The 20,390-nt window shown below is 54.2% G+C and overlaps 1 protein-coding gene across 10 annotated transcripts in view; it reads right to left on the reverse strand.

Moving 5' to 3' along the window:
• Window positions 1–20,390, reverse strand: part of PTPRF (protein tyrosine phosphatase receptor type F) — a 93,209-nt gene that overhangs the window by 65,795 nt on the left and 7,024 nt on the right. For 9 of the 10 annotated variants that reach the window (XM_073007399.1, XM_037998210.2, XM_073007398.1 and 6 more), the window contains exons 2-5: window positions 20,048–20,127; window positions 13,230–13,365; window positions 4,415–4,560; window positions 4,110–4,251 (exon numbers count right to left, since the gene is read on the reverse strand). In XM_073007399.1, coding sequence (XP_072863500.1) covers window positions 4,110–4,251; window positions 4,415–4,560; window positions 13,230–13,320 — 379 coding nt within the window. In that variant the 5' untranslated portion in view covers window positions 13,321–13,365; window positions 20,048–20,127. The remainder of the gene's footprint in view (window positions 1–4,109; window positions 4,252–4,414; window positions 4,561–13,229; window positions 13,366–20,047; window positions 20,128–20,390) is intronic. The other variant, XM_073007396.1, reaches the window with a different exon arrangement.

A 20,390-nucleotide genomic window follows, 5' to 3' on the forward strand; every position in this document is an offset into this window, starting at 1 on the left:
TTCTCAGATCCCAACCAGCTCCGTCCCCTCCCCAGCCCTCCTCGGACCCTGTGGTGGTCTCCCAAAAATGGCCCTGGCTCCTGCCGGCCCCATCCCAGAGTTCCAGTCTAGCCATCCTTTCACCCAGTTCCTGCAGGCACCCAGCTTGGGGAGGGGTGGGGTGAGGCGGGGCGGGGGGCGGGTGTTCACCCTCTGGCTCTCCCCCAGCACGCCTTTCTGTCAAGCCCAGTGCTGGTCAAGGTTACACAGACCAACAGGATAAGTCAGCATTTTGTCTTCCTGGTGCTGTGTTTCAGAAGCAGGAGGGGCTCACTCAGGCCCACAGCTCCACACCCTTCCCCGGAACATGGACAGGGTCTGGGTACTTGTGCCACACTCTCCCCAGCCTCATCAGACACGTCTCACACCCCAGAAGCACAAACATATACTGCCCGCCCCGGTAAAGAAACCAGAGACACCTCCTGCAGAGACACCTCCTGCCAGTCCCATTTTTTTTTTTTCGAGATAGAGTCTCCCGTCGCCCAGGCTGGAGTGCAGTGGTGCAATCTCAGCTCACTGCAACCTCCTCCTCCTGGGTTCAAGCAATTCTCCTGCCTCAGCCTCCCAAGTAGCTGGGACTATAGGCGTGCACCACCACGCCCAGTTAATTTTGTATTTTTTGGTAGAGACGGGGTTTTGTCATGTTGGCCAGGCTGGTCTGGAACTCCTGACCTCAAGTGATGTGCAGGCCTCTGCCTCCCAAAGTGCTGGGATTACAGGCGTGAGCCACCGCACCCAGCCCCTGCTGTCAGTCTGAGTCGGTTCTCCTCACCCCAGGCCTGAAAGACCACCTCCATCCTCCTCAACCCTTTAAAAGATAAGGCTGCCCAGGGCAGTGGCAGAGGTAAGAGGGCTCCTGACACAGGACCTGGGGTTTAGGCGCTTTTGAAGGACTTCTCTTTCAACACTAACAAGGAGGCCCTGTTCCCCAATCTGAGAGCCTGAAAAGAAGCCCTCTGGGGCATCTGGTCCTTCAGCTGCCTACCAAATGCCAGGGCAGGGCAGACGGCACCCTACTAGGACAAATGCCAACAGGAGGACTGGGCAGCGTTGCCCCAGGTCACGAGTGGGGAAACTGAGGTCAGCAGTGGCAGGGAGGAGCCTGAGAACTCAGCAATCAGTGATGCTGGTCCAGGACCTGTTCTCTGAGTTCCTATTGCACAGGTAAGTCCCCCCATGGGAGTAGACAGTGGGGCTGCACCACCCGGATGATGCCAGGCAGCACGGAGGAAAACCACCTTCAGCTCACATGGTAAGGCCTCAAGATGTACAGCTTCCAGCCCCACAGCAACCACCACCACCCTCCTGGGAAGTGCTTACTACAGAGCACTCAATCTTCCAAACCAGCTTGGATGGCAGGCATTATATCCATTTACGGATGGAGCAAATGAGGCTCAGAGGCATAGTTACTAACCCAAAGACACATGGGAAGTGAGTGGTACAGAGTCTTAATCACTGTCCGCCATGGATCCTCTAGGCTTATAGAGCCCATGGACTCACACGAGACACAGATGCAAAAGAGTAACTGGCAGTGGGCATGGTAGCTCACGTAAGCCCAACACTTTGGGAGGCCGTGGTAGGTGGATCACGAGGTCAGGAGTTCGAGACCAGCCTGGCCAACATGGTGAAACCCCCTACAAAAAATACAAACATTAGCTGGGCGTGGTGGTGCCCACCTGTAGTCCCAGCTACTGGAAAGGCTGAGGCAGGAGAATCACTTGAACCCGGGAGGCAGAGGTTGCAGTGAGCCGAGATCGTCACTGCACTCCAGTCTGGCAACAGAGACTCCGTCTCAAAAAACAAACAAAAAAAACAAAAACCAAACAACAACAACAACAACAAAAAGAGTAACCGAATGAGATGTGGGTGTGAACAGATAAAGTCATGGCGTAAAAATGGCCAATGTGAAAAGATGTTCAGCTGTTCTTGTAATCAAAGATATGCAAATTAAATTGAGATGCCACTTTTTGCCTATTAACTTGGCAAAAAATTTTCTGATGATAATTCCCAACACTGGGGAAGATGTGCAGGAAAGAGGTACTCTTCTGCCCTGCTTGGCAGGAGTATGAACTGACACAATCTTCTGGAAATATGGAAAGGTTTAAAAATGCATGTGCCCTTTGACTCAGCAATTCCACTTCCATGAATCTAGAATAAGGAAATAATCAGGAAGGTGAACACATCCATCTGCAACGATGTGTATGGCACCTTATTTATAGAAACAAAAAACTGAGAACAACATATGTGTCCAACAATAAGGGAATGGCTAAATAAATTAGGGTACTTCCATGTGACAGCTTACCCATAGCCATTAAGGATAATGATACAGGCCGGACACGGTGGCTCACACCTGTAATCCCAGCTCTTTGGGAGGCCAAGGTGGGCAGATCACGAGATCAGGAATTCAAGACCAGCCTGACCAATATGGTGAAACCTCATCTCTACTAAAAATACAAAAATTAGCCGGGCATGGTGGTGCGCGCCTGTAGTCCCAGTTACTCGGGAGGCTGAGTCAGAAGAATTGCTTGAACCCAGGAGGTGGAGGTTGCAGTGAGCCAAGATGGCACCAATGCACTCCAGAGCGAGACTCTGCCTCAAAAAAAAAAAAAAAAAAAAAGGATTAATGATACAGAAGAGTATTTAAAGACAAGAAAGATGTCATATATATATATATTTTTTAAGCAGTCTACAAATCATCAGACAGTATGTGGTCCCATTTCTGTTCACACACACACATATGTGTATATATATATGCACAGAAAACAGACCATGAGCAAATAACCAAATGTTATTAGAGGTAGAGAGACATTTTAATTTTTCCCTCTGTGCTATTCTATACTTTTCAATTCTTCAAAAAGGAACAGGTATCGACATCACATTTAAAAAAAGAAAGCAACAATTGGCCAGGTGCAATGGCTCACACCTATAATCCCAGCACTTTGGGAGGTTGAGGCAGGCGGATCACCTGAGGTCAGGAGTTGAAGACCAGCCTGACCACATCTCTACTAATACTACAAAATTAGCCGGGCATAGTGGTGCATGCCTGTAATCCCAGCTACTTGGGAGGCTGAGGCAGGAGAATCACTTGAACCCAGGAGGCAGAGGTTGCAATGAGCTGAGATCGTACCATTGCATTCCAGCCTGGGCAACAAGAGTGAGACTGTGTCTCAAAAAAAAAAAGAAAAAAAAGAAAGCAACAATCGATGCTATATTTTGAAAATACAAATTCAGACTGATGAATTCGTTGTGGCTGGGGTCTGATCATGTCACCCCCGCCTTGTTTGTGGCTTCCTATGTCCCTAGGAGAGTGTTCATTTCTCAGCCAGAGCCTGTGTAATCTGCCCTCCAAACCTCTCCAGACTCATGCTGAATTGCTTTCCCCTTTTTCCTGTGCTCTCTAGCTCCCCCTCTGCCCTCCAGAAAACCCAAATTGAACTACTCAGAGCTCTCTGAAAGCTCCATTCTCTCTTGCTTCTGGGCCTGGGCACCTGCCTAACTGCCAACCGCCACCCCCAACTCCCACCTGTCCTCAAGACTTGGCTTAGACACAGCTCTCTCCTCCTTGATGCTCAGAGGACTTCACGGTGATCCAGGGAATGCTTGTGAATGCATGGAGAAGCCACCAAGTGAGAGAAGACACTAAAATCCACAGACACAGCCCCAAGCCTCAGCTCACAGGGGCAACAAGAAACACACCTGACACCTATGGCCAGGTTCCACATGGAAATCAGGTTCACTGCCACAGCCACAGCCATAACCACATAACCCAAGGGATACACAGCTGCAGCTCCACATCTCGAGTCAGACCCCAGACCCCACCCAAGCGACGACCCAGCTCAGCAGTAGAATACAAATGCATCATGCCCCACATGGCTGGCCTCAGCATAAGCCACACAATCCAGGTCAGATCCAATGACTATCACTGTCCACCACTGACTTTCACCGACCCCAAGGTGGCCAGTCCTCCTTTCCGCCAAATGCACATGGGCCCAGGGTAGGAACAGGGCTGGCTGGCTCTTCCCACACCTCAGCCCGGCAGCCCACTGTGCCAATGTCTCCCTAGCACGTACCTTCGAGCACTGAGAGCTTGGCACTAGTGTTGATCTCACCCAGGCTGTTAGTAGCTGTACACTCATAGATGGCTTCATCTCGCTGCACCCGCAATGGCTGGATCCGAAGCACTGACCCTGCCCCATCATCAAACTCAATGACCTGTCAAGGGGACAGACATGGGGTCACAGCCTACTCAGGACACAGGAGCCTGCTCAGGGTCAGTTGTCCTCCCACCTTCAAAAGGTCCATGGGGAGGGAGACTGAAAGGAGAGAGTGTGGGCAGACCCTTAGCCCTGCCTACCCCTTCCCACCACAGACGCACCTCAAAGCGCTGGGAGCTGACTTTCTTCCCCTTCTTCATCCATGTGATGCGTGGCTTGGGTTCTCCTGTGGCTTGGCACACGAAGGAGGCTACCCCTCCTGACAACCCAGTCTGGTCCTCAGGGACTTTAATGAAGACAGGTTTGCCTGGAAGAGATGGAGACACCAAATCACCACGGCACAGTCACTACAGAAATGGCCAGTGAGGCAGGTGGCAGTCATGGGAGCAGAGAGAAAGACCTACAAAGAAAACACGGACACCTCACCTTTATGCAGCGCTTAGTATGTGCCAGGCACTGTTCAGAGAGCTTAACATTTTTTAACTCTGTTAAGCATATGAGGTGGGTGCTGTAACTGTTATCTGTTTCTAGAGGCCCAGAGAGGTTAAGGGATTTGTCCAATATGACACAGCTGGTAAGTGATAGAGCTAAGATCCGAATCCAGGTGTTCGGAGTCTGGAGTTCACACTACCACTGCACCCTTCCGTTGCCCTCCCCACATCAATTCCAAGCTCCAGGAAAAAGGCGTGCTGGAGAGCTTCTGGGAAGAGCTCCAGCTCTCCCAGAGAGTTGTCCCTCCCCCTGCTCTCCATCTCAGTGATGGCACCACCATCCACCCCGGGGCTCCAGCCAGGAACCGTGACTCCTCCCTCTCTCCCAGCCCCCACATACCAGCAGCAGTCCCCAAGGCCTAGACAGTCCAGTTCCTAAGTATCTCTGGATGTCTTCCCAGGTGAATGCTTTCCTGTAAATCTGCCTCTCCCATCCCTCCCCCACTGACTTGGTTACTGCCTTCTGACAGTCTCCTCAAGGTGTCCACAGGGAGGCAGAGGGAGGAAAAGAAAGGTGGGGGCTCGGCCGGGCGCGGTGGCTCACGACTGTAATCCCAGCACTTTGGGAGGCCGAGGCGGGCGGATCACGAGGTCAGGAGATCGAGACCATCCTGGCAAACACGGTGAAACCCCGTCTCTACTGAAAACACGAAAAAATTAGCCGGGCGTGGTGGCGGGCGCCTGTAGTCCCAGCTTCTAGGGAGGCTGAGGCAGGAGAATGGTGTTAACCTGGGAGGCGGCGGAGCTTGCAGTGAGCAGAGATCGCGCCACTGCACTCCAGCCTGGGTGACAGAGCGAGACTCAAAAAGAAAGAAACGTGGGGCCTCAGACATGGCACTGCCACACCCTCATCACCTCAGTACACATACCAGGGCCAACCCGCAGCCCCTATCCCTAAGAATTCCACCACCTAGGGTCATGAACCCAGAGAAGCCCAACCCATTTGCTACAATCTTGTAGCAATAACTCGTTAATCTTGACAGCTGATCCGTTTCCTATTAATGAGGCCAACGAACAGCTCCAAAAAGGGCTAGTGCCGTGAGAAATGACCTTTTAGACCACCTGTTCGGTCCCCAGGAGCCCAGGCCCAACCTGGTACCTGGCACAGAAACGTGTGCAATGATCACAATCCTTTGCCAAGCACCCACTCTGCACCAGGTTCTTTATCTTTAGTCCTTCATTGCTATTATCCCCAGGTTACAGGCTCAGAGGAGTCAAGTCACTTGTCCAAGGTCACATGCCAATGAAGGGCACATCTGGGACCTGAATCCAGGCATGTTTGACTGTAAAACACCTGGTACAAAACAGTTCACACAAGACTGTCAGGGACCTTGACAAGAACAGAGTCAGTGGAGTGGTGGGTAGGGGGCCAAAGCCAGACCAAAGATGGTCAAAGAATGACTGGGAGGTGATGAGGGAGAGAGGGAAGTACAGGTGACTATACAGCCGGCAGCTGGAAAGGATGAGGGGGGAAGGGAGGTTTGTGAATTTTTGTTTTTCTTTTTTTCTTGAAGACAGATACGAAAGGCAATGTTTAAATACTGATGGGAGCCAGCAGAGATGGAGAAGGTGTTGATCCAGCAGAGAAGGGTCAGCAGATGGGGCAGAGTCTCCAAGGAGGAGAGGGTCTATGGGAGCGAGGTAGGGAGTAGTAGCTGCAGGTACCAGCAGGGAAGGAACTTTTCAGAACTCCAGGGGCCAGGGGCTCTGGGGGTTTTATGTAATTATTATGCAAGTCACTCACCATCTCTGAGCCTCTGTTTTCCCATCTCCAAAATAGCGACACAGGATTCTGTCATAGATGGAATGTCTGTAAACTGCTTTACGTGGTGGGCCTTCCATGAGTGAGACCATCATTCGTATCAACATTATCAGTCTCACAGCAATCCCATAAGGTAGGTAGTATTATTATCCCCATTTAAGAGGTGGGGAAATAGAGGCTCAGAGGGTGAAATGACTGGCAAGTCAGAGGGATGCAGGCATGGAGCCAGGCTTTGATCCAGCCTTCTCACTCCTAAGCTCACCTATGGCCTTCCCTGGAGGGAGACCTTGGGACTGACTATGTTCTTAGAGTGCCTAGGGCAGGCTTGGGCAGCCAGCTCAGGGAGGCTGTAGCGGCTAGAAAGACAAGGAGACACCACAGAAGGTCCAGAACCCCCCAGCGTGCCTCGCCCTTCCCCTGAATGCCACGTCAATGAGGCTCCAGGCTCTCCCAACCGCAGCCGTCTGCAAAGTTGGCCCCTGTTGCTCCTTCTAGACAGGCGCTTTCAGACACGACTCTCCTGCTCAGACTCCACTGGGGGTGTCTCCTGTCCCCCACCCCCATACCGCGCACTCTTCCCCCACACTTGAAGCCCTCCACAGAGCAGCTCAGGGTTCTCCATCTGCGCTGCCACACCCTAGTCCAGATACCACCTTCCCTTGACTGGCACCCCATTGGCCTAACACACGGGAGTCCCTGCCTCCAGGCTTGCCCCATGCCTCCCGTCTGTTCTATACTTAGTGTCCACAGTGAGCTGACAGACTCCCCCGACACCCAGCCCCATCAGAACCCTCCAAAGGCCCCCGAATCACTCTCAAAACAAAACATCTATTATGGCAGACAAAGCCGCCGGGTCTGACCGAGCTGCTCTCCCCAGAGCCCCAGCTTTGACTGCTCTAAAGAAGCAATGTCATGTTCCCTGCAGCCACAGGGCCTTTGCATAAGCTGCTACTTCTGCCAACCTCCACCGTACCCTCTAACTTCCATTCATCCTTCTGCTCTCCATTTGAATATCACTGCCTTCTCCAGTCCCCCTGCCCCCAACCCATGTGCTCAGTTCCTGGTTTGAAATTTGAGGGTAACTCCCTTGCCTCCCACAGCACTGCTCCTAGCTTATTACCTACCTGCTGAGCTTATAACTTTCACTCACGGTTTATTAAGCACACGTGTGAGGCTATTACTTTTCCACATTTTTGGTGTCTGATTAATGGCTGCTTCCCCTCCTAGAACATAACCCTGGGCAGGGCAGAGAGCATGCCTGCCTGGTTTCCTGTCCCAGGGTCTGACCCAGTTCCTGGCACCCAGGGGTGGAAAATGAAAGAAGGACCGAACTGAGAAACTGAGGAGGATGAGGACTGCGGCTCCTGCTGCACCACGGCAGAGAAACCCGGGGAAAAAGTGCCCCTCCAGCTCCTGCCGGGACCTGCAGCGGCAGAAACCGGGCGCTGGAACCTGCTGAACCGGAATGGCCGGGCGAGTGGGCCTGGGGGCGGGGCGGGGCGGGGCGGGGCCTCAGCTCCAAACAAAGAAGCAGAGAGGAGACGCCGGGGAGGAGAGCCAGGTGTGGGTCACCGGCGGCCTGGAAGGAGGAGGGCCCGAGAGCCGTGGGAGGCTGGGCTGTGCCCAAGGCCTGGGGCTATCGAGGAGGCAGAACAACTCCCCTCCCTTGGAGGCTGGAGAGGAGCCTGCACCCTGCCCGCCTACCCAACAGACTCGGCCAGGCTGGCCCAGTGCAGCCCGGGGGACCAGACAGGCATGCCCCGCCCCTCGACCAGGCCTCGCCCTCCGCTTCCCTCCAATCCACCTCCACCCGCAGGACACAGCACCGGAGACAAGGCGTTGCCCCTTTCGTTCAGCAGAGAATCTTCGGCGAGCTCAGATCTAACCACACCTCTACTCAGCTACCAACAGGCCTGACGTTCCTCTCTCCACTCCCCTCTGAAATGTGGTCCTCCCAAGCTCTCAGGCTCACCTTTCTTTAGTCTTTTTTTTTTTTTTTTTTTTTTGAGAGGGGGGCCTCACTTTGTCACCTAGGTTGGAGTGCAGTGGCACAATCAGCTCACTGTAACCTCTGCCTCCATCTCCTGGGCTCAAGCGATCCTCCCACCTCAGCCTCCCGAGTAGCTGGGACCACAGGTGCACACCACCATGCCTGGCTAATTTTTTGTATTTTTGGTACAGACAGGGTTTCACCACGTTGCCCAGGCTGGTCTCAAACTCCTGAGCTCTGGCGATCCACCTGCCTTGGCCTCCCAAAGTGTTGGAATTACCGGCGTGAGCCACCACACCCGGCTTCTTTACTCTTTCAACAAGTATTTTTTGATCACCTACTATAGTACAGGCCCAGCACTGTGCAGAGCACACAGCTTGGACCCACCACCCAGGCTACCCTGACAGGCCAGGTCCTCGGGCTCCTCCCTGCCTTTAAGCGTGCCCAGCCCAGCCCCTCTCTCATGTCCCACCTGACCAAGCTGCTGCAGGAGCCTGCTCTGTGTCCCATGGCCTGAGGCGCCCGGGGCTTCCCATCCCAGCACTGACCAGATCCCACGGTGTCAGGTCCCCAGGCAGGCAGCAAACCAAGCTACTTTGACTACTCTGCCCAGTGCCTGACCCATAGCTGGTGTTCAGGGAGATCTGAACACAACTTCTGTGACTGGGTCAACAGGGTGCCACCAGAACACACCAGGAGGGCCTTTCTACCAGTTACCCACTGCCGCCTGGCCTGACACCCCACGAGAGCATGCCCCCTCCCCGACACACACAGCCACACAGCCCTTTCAGCTCAGCTCCTGGGGTATGCACGGCAACATTCTCGGGCCACCAAACCCATGCAGGGTAGGAGGAAGTGGCCTAAGAAAGGAATAAGTGGAACTGGCTGGAAGAGGGCGGCTGCAACCACCTCCCAGGGAGGTTGTAGGGGTCCAGCCCCAGGGACAGTCAAACTGGGTCACCATCAAGGCTCTTCTATAGAGAGACTGACTGCTATTTTGTGCCTTTCCCATGGAGTACACATACACACGTACACAAAGGGAACACGGAAGCAGGGCTGTGAGGGCCAGTGAGGGCAGGGCAGGGAGCTTCTGGAGAGGCAGATCTCCCCGACTCTGAGCAGCTTAGGCGGGGACTCAGTGAGCTCCTCTGACTGCTCCTGGTGCCCCCTGGAGCCCACTCAGAGACAAGCCTGGTTCCCAGAGACACAGCAAGAGCCCCAGGTCACGGCCTCAGATAAGGGGAATACATACATACTAGGTTCCAGGCGCCTCGTCCACGTGACCTCAGTTAACCTTTCCAGCTAGGCGTGATTATCCGCATTGTGCAATAGGGAAACAGGCCGAGAGAGAGAAAGCAACGGAACCTGTGGGAAGTCCCACAGGGAGCAGAGTCTAGACAGGCCACCCATAGAACAAGGGGGAGAGCATGACGACAGACCCTGTGTGCTCCACAGGCTCTGGGGAGCAGGGAAATGACACAACAGACACACTCCCAGCTCCTCAGCCTCTGCCCACCTCTGTCTACCCACCCATCACCCACCCCTCCAGCCAGCATGCATCCTGCTCTGGGCTCCTAGGATTCTGGTAAATGGGCCATACCTAGGGTCTCACTCCCACCTGGTCCCGGGACCCCACCTCTGTCCCATGCTGTCAGGTTCTCACTGTGGCTCTCCCATGAGTTCCACAGAGAAGCCCAGCCACATTCCTGCTTCTTCCCCTAAACCCCACCTCATTATGCAATATGCCCCCATTAGCAAATGTCCACTCACCCTTCAGGGCTCCCCTCTTCCAGGAAGCCTCCCAACTCCCCTCCCAAGATGCTTCTGCCATGGCCTGTGTCAGTGCACCCACCCAGCACACCCTGTGGTCACTGCTCACAAGCCTGTGCCTCCATACTACAGGTCCTGCCTGAAGGCAGGCACGCGACACGCACTTGAGATCAGCAAAAAACTCTGCCCTGGCTCAGGACACCTCTGGCCCCACAACCTCCCCTCCTGAGAAACCACGAAGCCCGGCTGGGGAAGCTGCGCTGTGGCAGATCCTACCCCAATGTGTGCCCAAATCTCCACTGGAGCTGCGTGTGCAGCACTGACGCTGGGGCCTCTGGGCTAACTCTTGGCAGCTGCTTCTCCACCCGCTTCCCTCCACTCCCCTCAGAGGCCAGGGCCCCCATTCATTTGTCTAGTTAAGAGGCCTATTGAAACACATTTGTCCGCTCCGCGCTTCACTGCCCCAGCCATCAATTCTCTGGGGGGCCTACCCTACCTTCTGCAGTGGCCCTGTCCATGCATGGCCACTTGCCCCTGGCTAGTAGTTGCCCAAGCTCAGCCCGAGACCGGCCTCAGTGCAGGGAGAGATCCGAAAGTGTGTGCAGTGTAAGACAGGCCCGGAGGACAGACCCTGGCTCCTGGGGCTCAGTCACCATGACCCCGAGCCCAGGCTCCTGCCCCATGGCTCTCCGCCTGGGAGAAGGCCTGAGTCCCCCGAACTCCCTACCTGGATAAGGCAGGATTTCAGCTTCTTCAGCTGCTTTCTACCTTCAAGACCTGGTCTTTGGGCTTTGGGCTTTGGTTCCTAAGGAACCAGCATGGAGGTTCTTGACTTTGCTTTAAAAACTGTTCCGCCTTGCCCCTACCAATTCCTACTGGGAACTGGTGAGCCACTAAAAGAAGTCAGCATGGTGGGTGAGTGGGGTGGGTGGGGGGACAGCAAGGGACGAGGTGGATAGAAGCTTGATAATGCAGGGCCTAGAGAAGGGTTACAACCCTGGGGGCCTGGGGCCAGGAGGGACTGAAGGATTCTAAACTGAAGAGTGACATGATGATGTTTTCACCTTGTGACATGACTCTACCTTTGGAATGCAGAATGGATTAGGAAGGAAAAGACTGGAGGCAGGGAAATCGTCAGGAGGCTGCTGCGTGCAAAAGCCCAAGAGCTGAGGGTGGCTTGGATGAAGGCGGGAGAGACAGAAGTGGATGCATTCCAAAGATATTCAGAAGGTAGAAGCAACGGAGCTTGGTGATGGATTAGATGTGGGGTATCAGGGAGGGAGGAGGTTGGGAGGAGGCCCAGGTTCTGACTTGGGTGACCAGGTGGGTGGTAATGCCTTTCACAGGAGACAACGCGGGAAGACAGCAGGCTGGGGGATGAGAGTGAGGGGTACAGGTTGGAGCGCGTTGGGTCTGAGGCAGTAGGAGGGCAGCTCTTCTCCCAGAATGTGTTATCTGTTGAAGCCCAGCTGGGCCATCCTTTCCCTGCCCTAGAGCTCCCGTCTGAAGGCCCTCAGAGTGCCTGGGGTTAGGTCAGCGGGGAGGGCAAGGACAGTACTTCAGTGTCCAAGAGCTGCTGACCACACCTGGACAAGCCTTCACCTTCCTGCCAACCACAGGGGTCACACCTGATAGGGCTTTCTACTCCAACCTGCCCCTGCAGGTTCCAGGCAAGCCTGGAGATACCCTGCCCCACTTCCCCATGTGATTCCCCACCTGTCTTGTTCCTTGCTCTCATCTCCCCAGCCCTCTCTTTGGTACCTGGTGCTCCCATGACCCTTCGCCCCACCCCTTGGGAATGCCTGCCCCTTCTCCTTTCCCTTCTAGCTCCACCCAGGACCCAGCACCTAAGGACAAAGGGCGGGACCACGCCAGTCCCACCCACTCCAGAATGTTTCTGAATAATTAATGAGCCATTAGAAGAAAGAGCCCCAGTGGGGCAAGGGGAGAGATCTGTGCACAGAGATACGGAGGCGGAGGCGGGTGGGGGAGCCCTATGGCCTGGTGACCCGTGGGCTGACCCCAGGGTTGGCCCTGGATCACCCCTGGGCTCTGGACAGGCTGGGAACTGCCCCTTCCCCCAGGGACCTTGGCTCCGACCTCGCCCCTCCCCCTCAGCTTGCACATTGGCTAAATCTGCCCTGTGCCCCGCCTCCCACCAGTAACCAAGCAGAGGTAACCATGGTGACGGGGCGGGCTGCGGCCAGTCTCATAGTGCCAGGCAGGGGGAAGGGCAGCAGGAAAGGGACCAAAGTTCGGAGTTGGATCTGGATGGGGACAATTCCACCCCCTTCTAACACAAACACACACAGAGGGGCGTTGCTCAGCTTCCTGCTGGCCAAACACAATCCTTCCCCCATTTCCAGGGCTGAGGAGCTGGGGTGGGGGGGATGCTCCTTTGCCTAGAAGGTCCCCATGAAAAGAGAAGGAGGGGCTCAGATCTGGATATTTGGATCCTGAGGGTCCAGCGTAGGGGAAGAGCTATGGGTGGCTCCTGCTTTTGACCTTCCTTGGACCTATGGACACACCCAGCATCCTGGGCATGCATCCATACACATGCCCTGCGTGCCACCCCCCGATTCCCATGCCGACCCCTGGCTGTAGCTCACACTGTGCCTTCAGCACAGATCTGCAACAGTGGACACAGCACATGCACAGGCACATCACACAGTGACCACATGAATCCAGGACAGGTCTCACCCTGGCCCCGTAAGACAGGGTCACGATTCGACTGCCCCACTCTGGTGCCTAAAGATGCTCCTAAGTACCCAGGTATTCCTTAGAAAGAGGCTCTCCAAGCAGTGGGGGCTCTTTAGGACAGAAGGTCTAAAGGGTTTCTGGCCTTTAGACCTTTAGACCATCCTGTCTCTCCTAGTAGCCGGTCTGTCCCCATCCCAGAGTCCTGCTGGGAAGGATGCCACCTTTCAACCTGGGAGATCTGCACCTTGAGGGTTCAGACTTACTGTCACCATGGGCGCCTGCCACCAAACCAAGCATCACCAGTGCAGGCACAAGGGGCACCATCGTCCTCCCTGGGGCTGGCTCGGGGGCCATCCAGGGCTCTAGCTCCACAGCCAGCCACAGCCCAGGACAATCAACCTGTAATGGAGAGAAGGGCAGAGCTAGTTAGCTGGTATTTACTGGTATCCCTAATGGCCACCCCTGTCGCTTCCTGACCCCCACTGACCGACTGACCATGCAGAGCCTCATTCAACAGACCCCCCCCCACCACTTGGGCTGTGCAATGACCACCTAGACCTCTGACCCCAGTGACCACCCAAGTTCCTCACTGGTTCCCCAGCACCCATAAGGACAGCCCAATAGTCACAGTGGAGGGAGAAAGAGTGCAGGAGGCCTTCAGGCCATTCTCTAAACCTGAGTAGGGGGTACAGGGAGTGGGTGACATCAGAGAATGTACAGTGTGTTCCATTCCAGACCTTGAGCTTCTAACTCACCCCATAAGAGGACAGAGAAACAGGGTCAGAGAGACGCTTAGGTGGGACAGAAGACAGAGAGACAAGACAGACAAGGAGCAGTGAAGGGCTAAGCAGACTGACTCTGGCGTCTCCCCGGGATAATTCTGTTGCCCCTCCTCTCCCCAGCAGGGAGGGAGAAGGTGGGAGGCCAGACTCCACAAGCACGCTGAGCACAGGTCCCAGAACACAGGCTTGTTAGCAGAAGATGAGCTCCAGGTATCACAGGCTTCCAGCCAAAGCCACAACCCATCAGTGCTCGCCAGGACGTGCTCTTGACAAGCTGCTGCTGCCCTGCCTGGCCACCTTCGTCCTACCCAATTCCCATGGCACCTTCCCACTTCACAGAGAAACCACAGGGAGGCCTTAGTGGCCAGGAATGGGGGTGCTAGACCCTAGAATTCAAACCCCACATCTCTTCTGCCCTTGCCCCAGAAGCCCAGAGCCGAACGAGTGTAGGGAGGATGGGGTGTGAGCCTCAGGCGCCGATGTTTGAGACAGGAAGCTATGCACAAAAAGACTGAGTAGCCTCTGGAACTGGCTGAATGCCTCTAGGCCTTTACTCCCAAGGCTCCTGGCCTGGAGTGCCCCCAGGCACACCTGGGTGAAGCCTCTAGTGTGGCCGCACTGTACATGGGAGATACGCTGCTATCGCTCCCTGGCCCCAGGGAGAGTGAGCTCCCCAGGGTCTCTCTCCCATACCCCCCACGGGGGACCCCAGGGGATGTATGGAAGTGCCCACAAGCTCTGATCACACCATGCTCTGGGCAGAGGGATGAGACGTGGTCAATCCCTCATGAATGCTGTGAAGACACAACAGAGCAGAGTGCGTAACGACGGACACGCCCTGGGGCCCCGCACTGATACCCATGGACTTCGGTCAGGGAGTTGTGATCAGACCCAGGTCCCCGCTGACCCACAATGGTAAGAGAATTTTCAAGGTGACAGGGCAGGTAAACAGGAAGGGGCAGGGCTCAAAGGTGCTCCAGTCCTTTCTGAAAGTTGAACCCTTGTCTCAACTGAGATAATCAAAGGTCATGAGGTCAGGGAGCAGCAGTTGAGCAAAGGTGTTGGACAAAGCAGGTGGGACTGCAAAGTGGGATGGGGCCAAACACAAAGGAAAAGGGGTGAGAGTTGTCCCCGTCCCAGGATCTCACCAAAAATCTGAGACAGGAGCTGAACAACAAAGTAAGAACACTGAAGGGGCATGATGGGTGTCCATTTACACCAAGCTGGAAGGGGGGATCTGCTCCATGATCTCAGAGCTCAGGCGGCTGAGACCACAATGACACCTGCAAGGCCACACTGGGATGGGGGTCACACATCACTAAGGCCCTGCCTGAGCTTGTGCTATGGTGCCACATGCAGCCAACAATGGAGCACCTTCCCAGCGGCCATCAAGTGGTGGACTATGAGTGGCTCTTCCTCCCTGGGCCTGTGGACACATCTGGTATCCTATGCCAGGCCAGGTCATCATGGGGGTATGGGCCTCTGATGGACCATCCTGGAGCCCCTGATTGAGATACATGAGTTTATAACTCAATAGTTGTGTTGCACCAAAGGACAGGGTACAGAGGCCTTGTACCGGCATCACGGGTATAACACTATAATAGTCACAGATGTTAACTCCCAGGAACAAGCATTCCAAGCATGTAACCCCTGCCAGGCAGGCTTCATAGGGACATAGGCCCCCAGCACGAGCATATCTCCCTGCTCTGAAAATAAAACGCACAGTACAGTCATCACAGGATACAGCTCCCCAGTACAATGAGCAGAGGCTTAATCCCCTGTAGCCGCCTTGGTGCAGTAATCATAGCAGTGTAACTCCCAGGTGCAGACATCATGGAGGTATAACCATGTGGTCTAGATATCACGTGGGTGGACCCAGAGGGTACAGTGCAGCTGCCTGATAAGGACATTACAGGGGTGCAACTCCCCATACATCATCACAGAGATGTAACGTGCTGTTACAGACATCACGGTGGGGGCAGAGCTCCCAGGAGAGCCATCGTGGGGGTAAACTCCCAGAATAGACACCCATGTGGTACAAGCTTGGATGAGAGTCTGGCCATGGGTGTTAAGAGAACTCCTGGGGCCTCCAGGAACCCCGTGTCTCTGGGTTGGGGTGCTCAGGACACTTTGTTCAGATCCAGAAAGTAGAAGAGAGAGCTTCTTCCAGTGGTCCATGATGGACACAAGGACACAGACGCCCAGGGAGATGGGGAAACACAAGGGACACACACAAACACATTCTCAGGCAACTACTCGGGCAACCACACAGCTGTACGAGCCAGGGCCTCTCCCTCACCAGCTCCTGGTGAAAGCAAACTGCCTCCCGCCCCGGACTCCGGGCACAGAGCCTGCCCTGGTGTCAGGCGGTTCAGGCCACTCCCAGCTCCAGGGCCTCCCTCATCAGAGCAGAGCAGCCCTGGATCCCCAGGCCTGGCCTAAAGTCTAGACCTTGGCCCTACACCAGCCCCCAGAGTCCCAGGGTCACCTGCGGGGAGAAGGTGGGAAAGGAACAGGGGGCAGGGCTGCTGCTAGCCTGAATTCGGTTGCAAGGCTGAGCACCTTGTGAATCCATGCAACGGTCTTCACAGCAGAGCACCCACTTCACCAGCATGGCTGGGTGAGCCTGGGCTTTCAACAACCAAGATAAAAACAAGGCCGGGGCACTTGGGCACTCAAGCTCGTCTCTGAATTGCACTGTGGACCATCCGTTCTGCCAAGCTGACATACTTGGGCAGGAACACAATTACATACCGTATGATATTATAGAATATAATTGGACACAATTTTTCCACATTCAGAATGGTTTTAATATATCCTTTTCCTTTGCTACGTCAGTGTAAAGCTGCCAACTGCCCTTTCTTGGGAAGAACTGTCCTTTATTCTCAAATTTTGTCCTTGGTGTTAAAATGTTCTTTCCTGTATGAAATGATGGGGATAGCAGATAACAGTTGTTTTTTTATAATGCCTTTACTTGGCAAGATAAAAAATTGCCAACCCCATGTCTGGCTCTTGAGTGCTTTTGGAAATTGTATTGGTTCGTGAAACCAAAGAGCCTGGGAATCACTGCTTTGAGGGAAAAGGAAGCAGCAGGCACTAGAGCAAGCCATAGCATTCGCGTATGAACGTCACAGAAGGTTCATGTTACAAAACACAGAAGCCATGTCACCTCCATGCAGCCCACCCTAAGCACCCTGCCAGCCTCTGTGGGGGCCCAAGGGACCATGTGACACCAATGATGGGGGTTCCCTGGCTGGAGAACAGCTGGGATCATTCCTGAGTCCTCGCCATAAATATGCAAACACAGATTGATTTGTTTCCTTGGGCAAGCATTATTATTCACAAATATTAATTAGTCTCCAGATACCACCTGTTTCTGCAGCCTCCCCCACCTTACCTCCCCAGGCCAGGACCCTGGGGCCCAGAAATGGACATGAGCAGAAGGAGGGATATCCAGGGCCCCACAGAGCAGACGGCCAAGAGGAAAGGCCAGCGCTTGGGCAACGGGAAGGAAAGTGCCTGTCGGCAGAGTGAGCTCTGAGCTGTTCATCTTCTAACCAGCGGGCAGCTAACCGAGCCCTTTTGTCATGTCCTGGACAGTTCACCGCGTGGCACTGCAGCAGCGGCCACGGAGGCGGAAACAGGCCTTGTTAGACTTGGGAAGGGAAAACCAACATGTTTCCAAGTCTCACCAAAGCAACCACTGGATTATGACAGGAATAAATCACAGTCTCAGCCAGGACCCCTGACCTAGGGAAGGAGGGGCCTGTGGGGAAGAGGGCGAGGCCGCCTTCCCTCCTCCAGCCAGTTGGCTGGAATCTGTGAGCGGAGCCAGGAACAGCCCTCCCTCCCACGGCTGGTATTGGGGCTCCCACCAGCTGGGCTGAGTCCCACCCTGTTGCAGCTCTTAATTTTTCCATCTCACTGAGGAGTGGAAGGGAAGATTAGGAGGAGTGTCACAGACTCGGAGGTGGCAAAGGGTCAGCAGGAGACTAGCTCTGGGGGCAAACAGCCAAAGGGGACTAGCAGAGGTATCTTCCTGCAGTTGTAATCCCTAAGCCTCCAGGCCCCTTTCTCTGGGGCTGGGGTCCTTCTTGGATTACTGTTCCCCAACTTTGCTGCCTCCAAGCCTCTGTACTTGCTGTTCTGTCTACTGGAAAAAAATGACCTTCTCCTGCCCCAGCACTCCTCACCCCTCAGAACTCTGCTCAAGTGGCCCATCACTGTCCGTCTTCCCCACTGACCCGCCCCAGTTTTCCACGTTTGTACAGCATAGTGAAAGCAGCAAGAGGCTGTAGACCAGAGGTTCTCAATTCAGGATAATTTTGCCCCCATGGGACATTACACAACGACTGGAGACATTTTTGATTGTCGAGACTGGGGAAAGCGGGGAGATGCTACTGGCATCTGGTGGGAAGAAATCAGGGATGCTGCTAGACACCCTACAATAACAAGCCCCACCCCCACAATAAGGGGTTATCTGATCCAAAATATCAACAGTGCTGAGGCTGAGAAACCCCAACACAGACAACAAGATCCTTTGCCAATTGAGTCTAGAGCCTGACCTGGCCCCTGCCCCAGAACCCAATCCCCTGGGCACACTGGGCCTTGTACCCACGGAAGCTCCAAGCAGCTGGCTTAATTCCTGTACTAGCTGGCACCTGGCCTCGGGACCTCAGAGTACCTTCCCCTGTACCCCCATATCAGCCCTACCCAGCTTCCAGAAGTCAGGCCCTATAGCACACCCCATCTTCACCCCATCAGACATGCCATCAGCTAGTGGCCTCCCCAGAGGACAGAGGGCTCTACCTTCAGGTACCTCTTCTGGCAAGACTGGACTTCAAGGTAGGTCAGACCATCATCTGAGGATGGAGAGGCGAAGAGACGCATGATGTCCCTACACCCACCCTCCCCATCTGACCTTTCCAGCCTGTGACACAGCCCCTCTTGCTGCACTCTCTACATAACCCCAGTGCCCATCTCACCAAGCATAGGGCCTGAACTCCAGCAGACACCCAAGACACACACATTTCCTTCCCCTACCCTGGCCAGACCCATCTCTTCCACAGCCTTGTTAGTTCAGCCACCTGTCCGGATGTTCAGTGGGCAGGGTGATGAACAAGACAGTCAGAGGCTCTGCCTTCAAGGAGCTTACAGAGAATGAACAGACCCACTGAGTTCTTGGCTCAGGATGGCCCAACCAGAACTCATCTGCCCCAATCCCACTCCTCCTCCAGGGTCTCCAGTCTTGGGGACAGCCCCACCATCTGCTCAGTCACCAAGCCTGCAAACCCTCCTTAAATGCTCCCTTGTCCTCATCCCACACATCTAACCCATCAATAAGTTTGAATCTGCCCTGCCTCCATCCTCACTGCCACTATGTTAGTAAGACCTCATCACTTCCTGCCTCTTTGGTAGGCTTCCTGCCTTCAATCACTCCCTTCCAACCTGGCCTGCACACAGACCAATGCCACCTTTCAGCACATAAAAATGCAAATCTGCACTTTTGTTTGCCACTTTATTCCAGAGCAGGCACTCAGATAGTGTTCCATGAATGAATGAACGGATGGGCAATGGACAGATGAATGCATGGATATTGCTTCTCTGCTTAAGAACCTTCAATGCTGCTGTATAGCCCTCAGAAAAAAGTCTAACATCTTTAGCCTGACATCCAAGGCCCATGATGCTGACTCTAAAGCAACTCGCCAACTTCATTCCCTACAACTCCAGCCCACCCATTCTGTGCTTCTAATAAAGAGGAGGACAAGGGGACCTCAAAGAGATGCAAAGGACATGCCCAGATCCTGCAGGCACCATGCTCTTTCTACCACAACCTACAGTTGATGGGAACACTCTTTTCTACAGAAACGTGGTGAATGGAGAAGCAGAAGATAGATCCTGGTCTAAGTCCCAGGACATCACCAGAAGCCTATTTCACACCTACAGTAGCTGACGAGCTATATGTCATTCCCTATCTACCTCTATCATCCACTCCAGCCAGAAACTCAGGCACCATCCGTGACACCTCCCCTCCCTCATGCTCTGCATTCAATCCTTCACCATGTCCTGTCCACTCCACCTTCCTAAATAGCACTCACATCCCTTCTCTCCACTTCTGTCACTGCCTCCCTGGTCCATGCCTCCACATCTCTCACCAGTGCTCACTGGATCATGTCATGCCCCCTGCTGACACCCCCTATATAGTTCCACTGACCCTGCACCAAAGTCTAAGCTGCTCAGCCTGGCCCACAGGACCCCTATGCCCTCCTGCTCCTGGCCACTTCTTGGGGCACACTCACCAGGTCTTTGCTTCTTCACCCCAGTCACTCTTGCCGGATACTCAGCACCAAGGGCAGGGCACCAGGGCCTCCGCTCCTTTCTGGACAGAAAGGAAAGCATATGAAAAAACATCAAGAATTTCATCACAGCAGCATATGTATTGACACAGAAAGACATTAAAAATTTGCTGTTTATGCAGAAAAAAAAGCAGGTTATGGAAATGTTCATGTAGAACCATCCCCATCTGGTAAAAATGCCCATCTTTTCCCTTCACTCCTTCGCTCATTCATTTTGATACTCCCTGAGCACCTACTATGTGCTAGGCATCTTTGCAGGCACTAGCCATATAGTTGTGAGCAACAC

This window comes from Chlorocebus sabaeus, chromosome 20 (assembly GCF_047675955.1).
Source record: "Chlorocebus sabaeus isolate Y175 chromosome 20, mChlSab1.0.hap1, whole genome shotgun sequence".
NCBI lineage: Eukaryota > Metazoa > Chordata > Mammalia > Primates > Cercopithecidae > Chlorocebus > Chlorocebus sabaeus.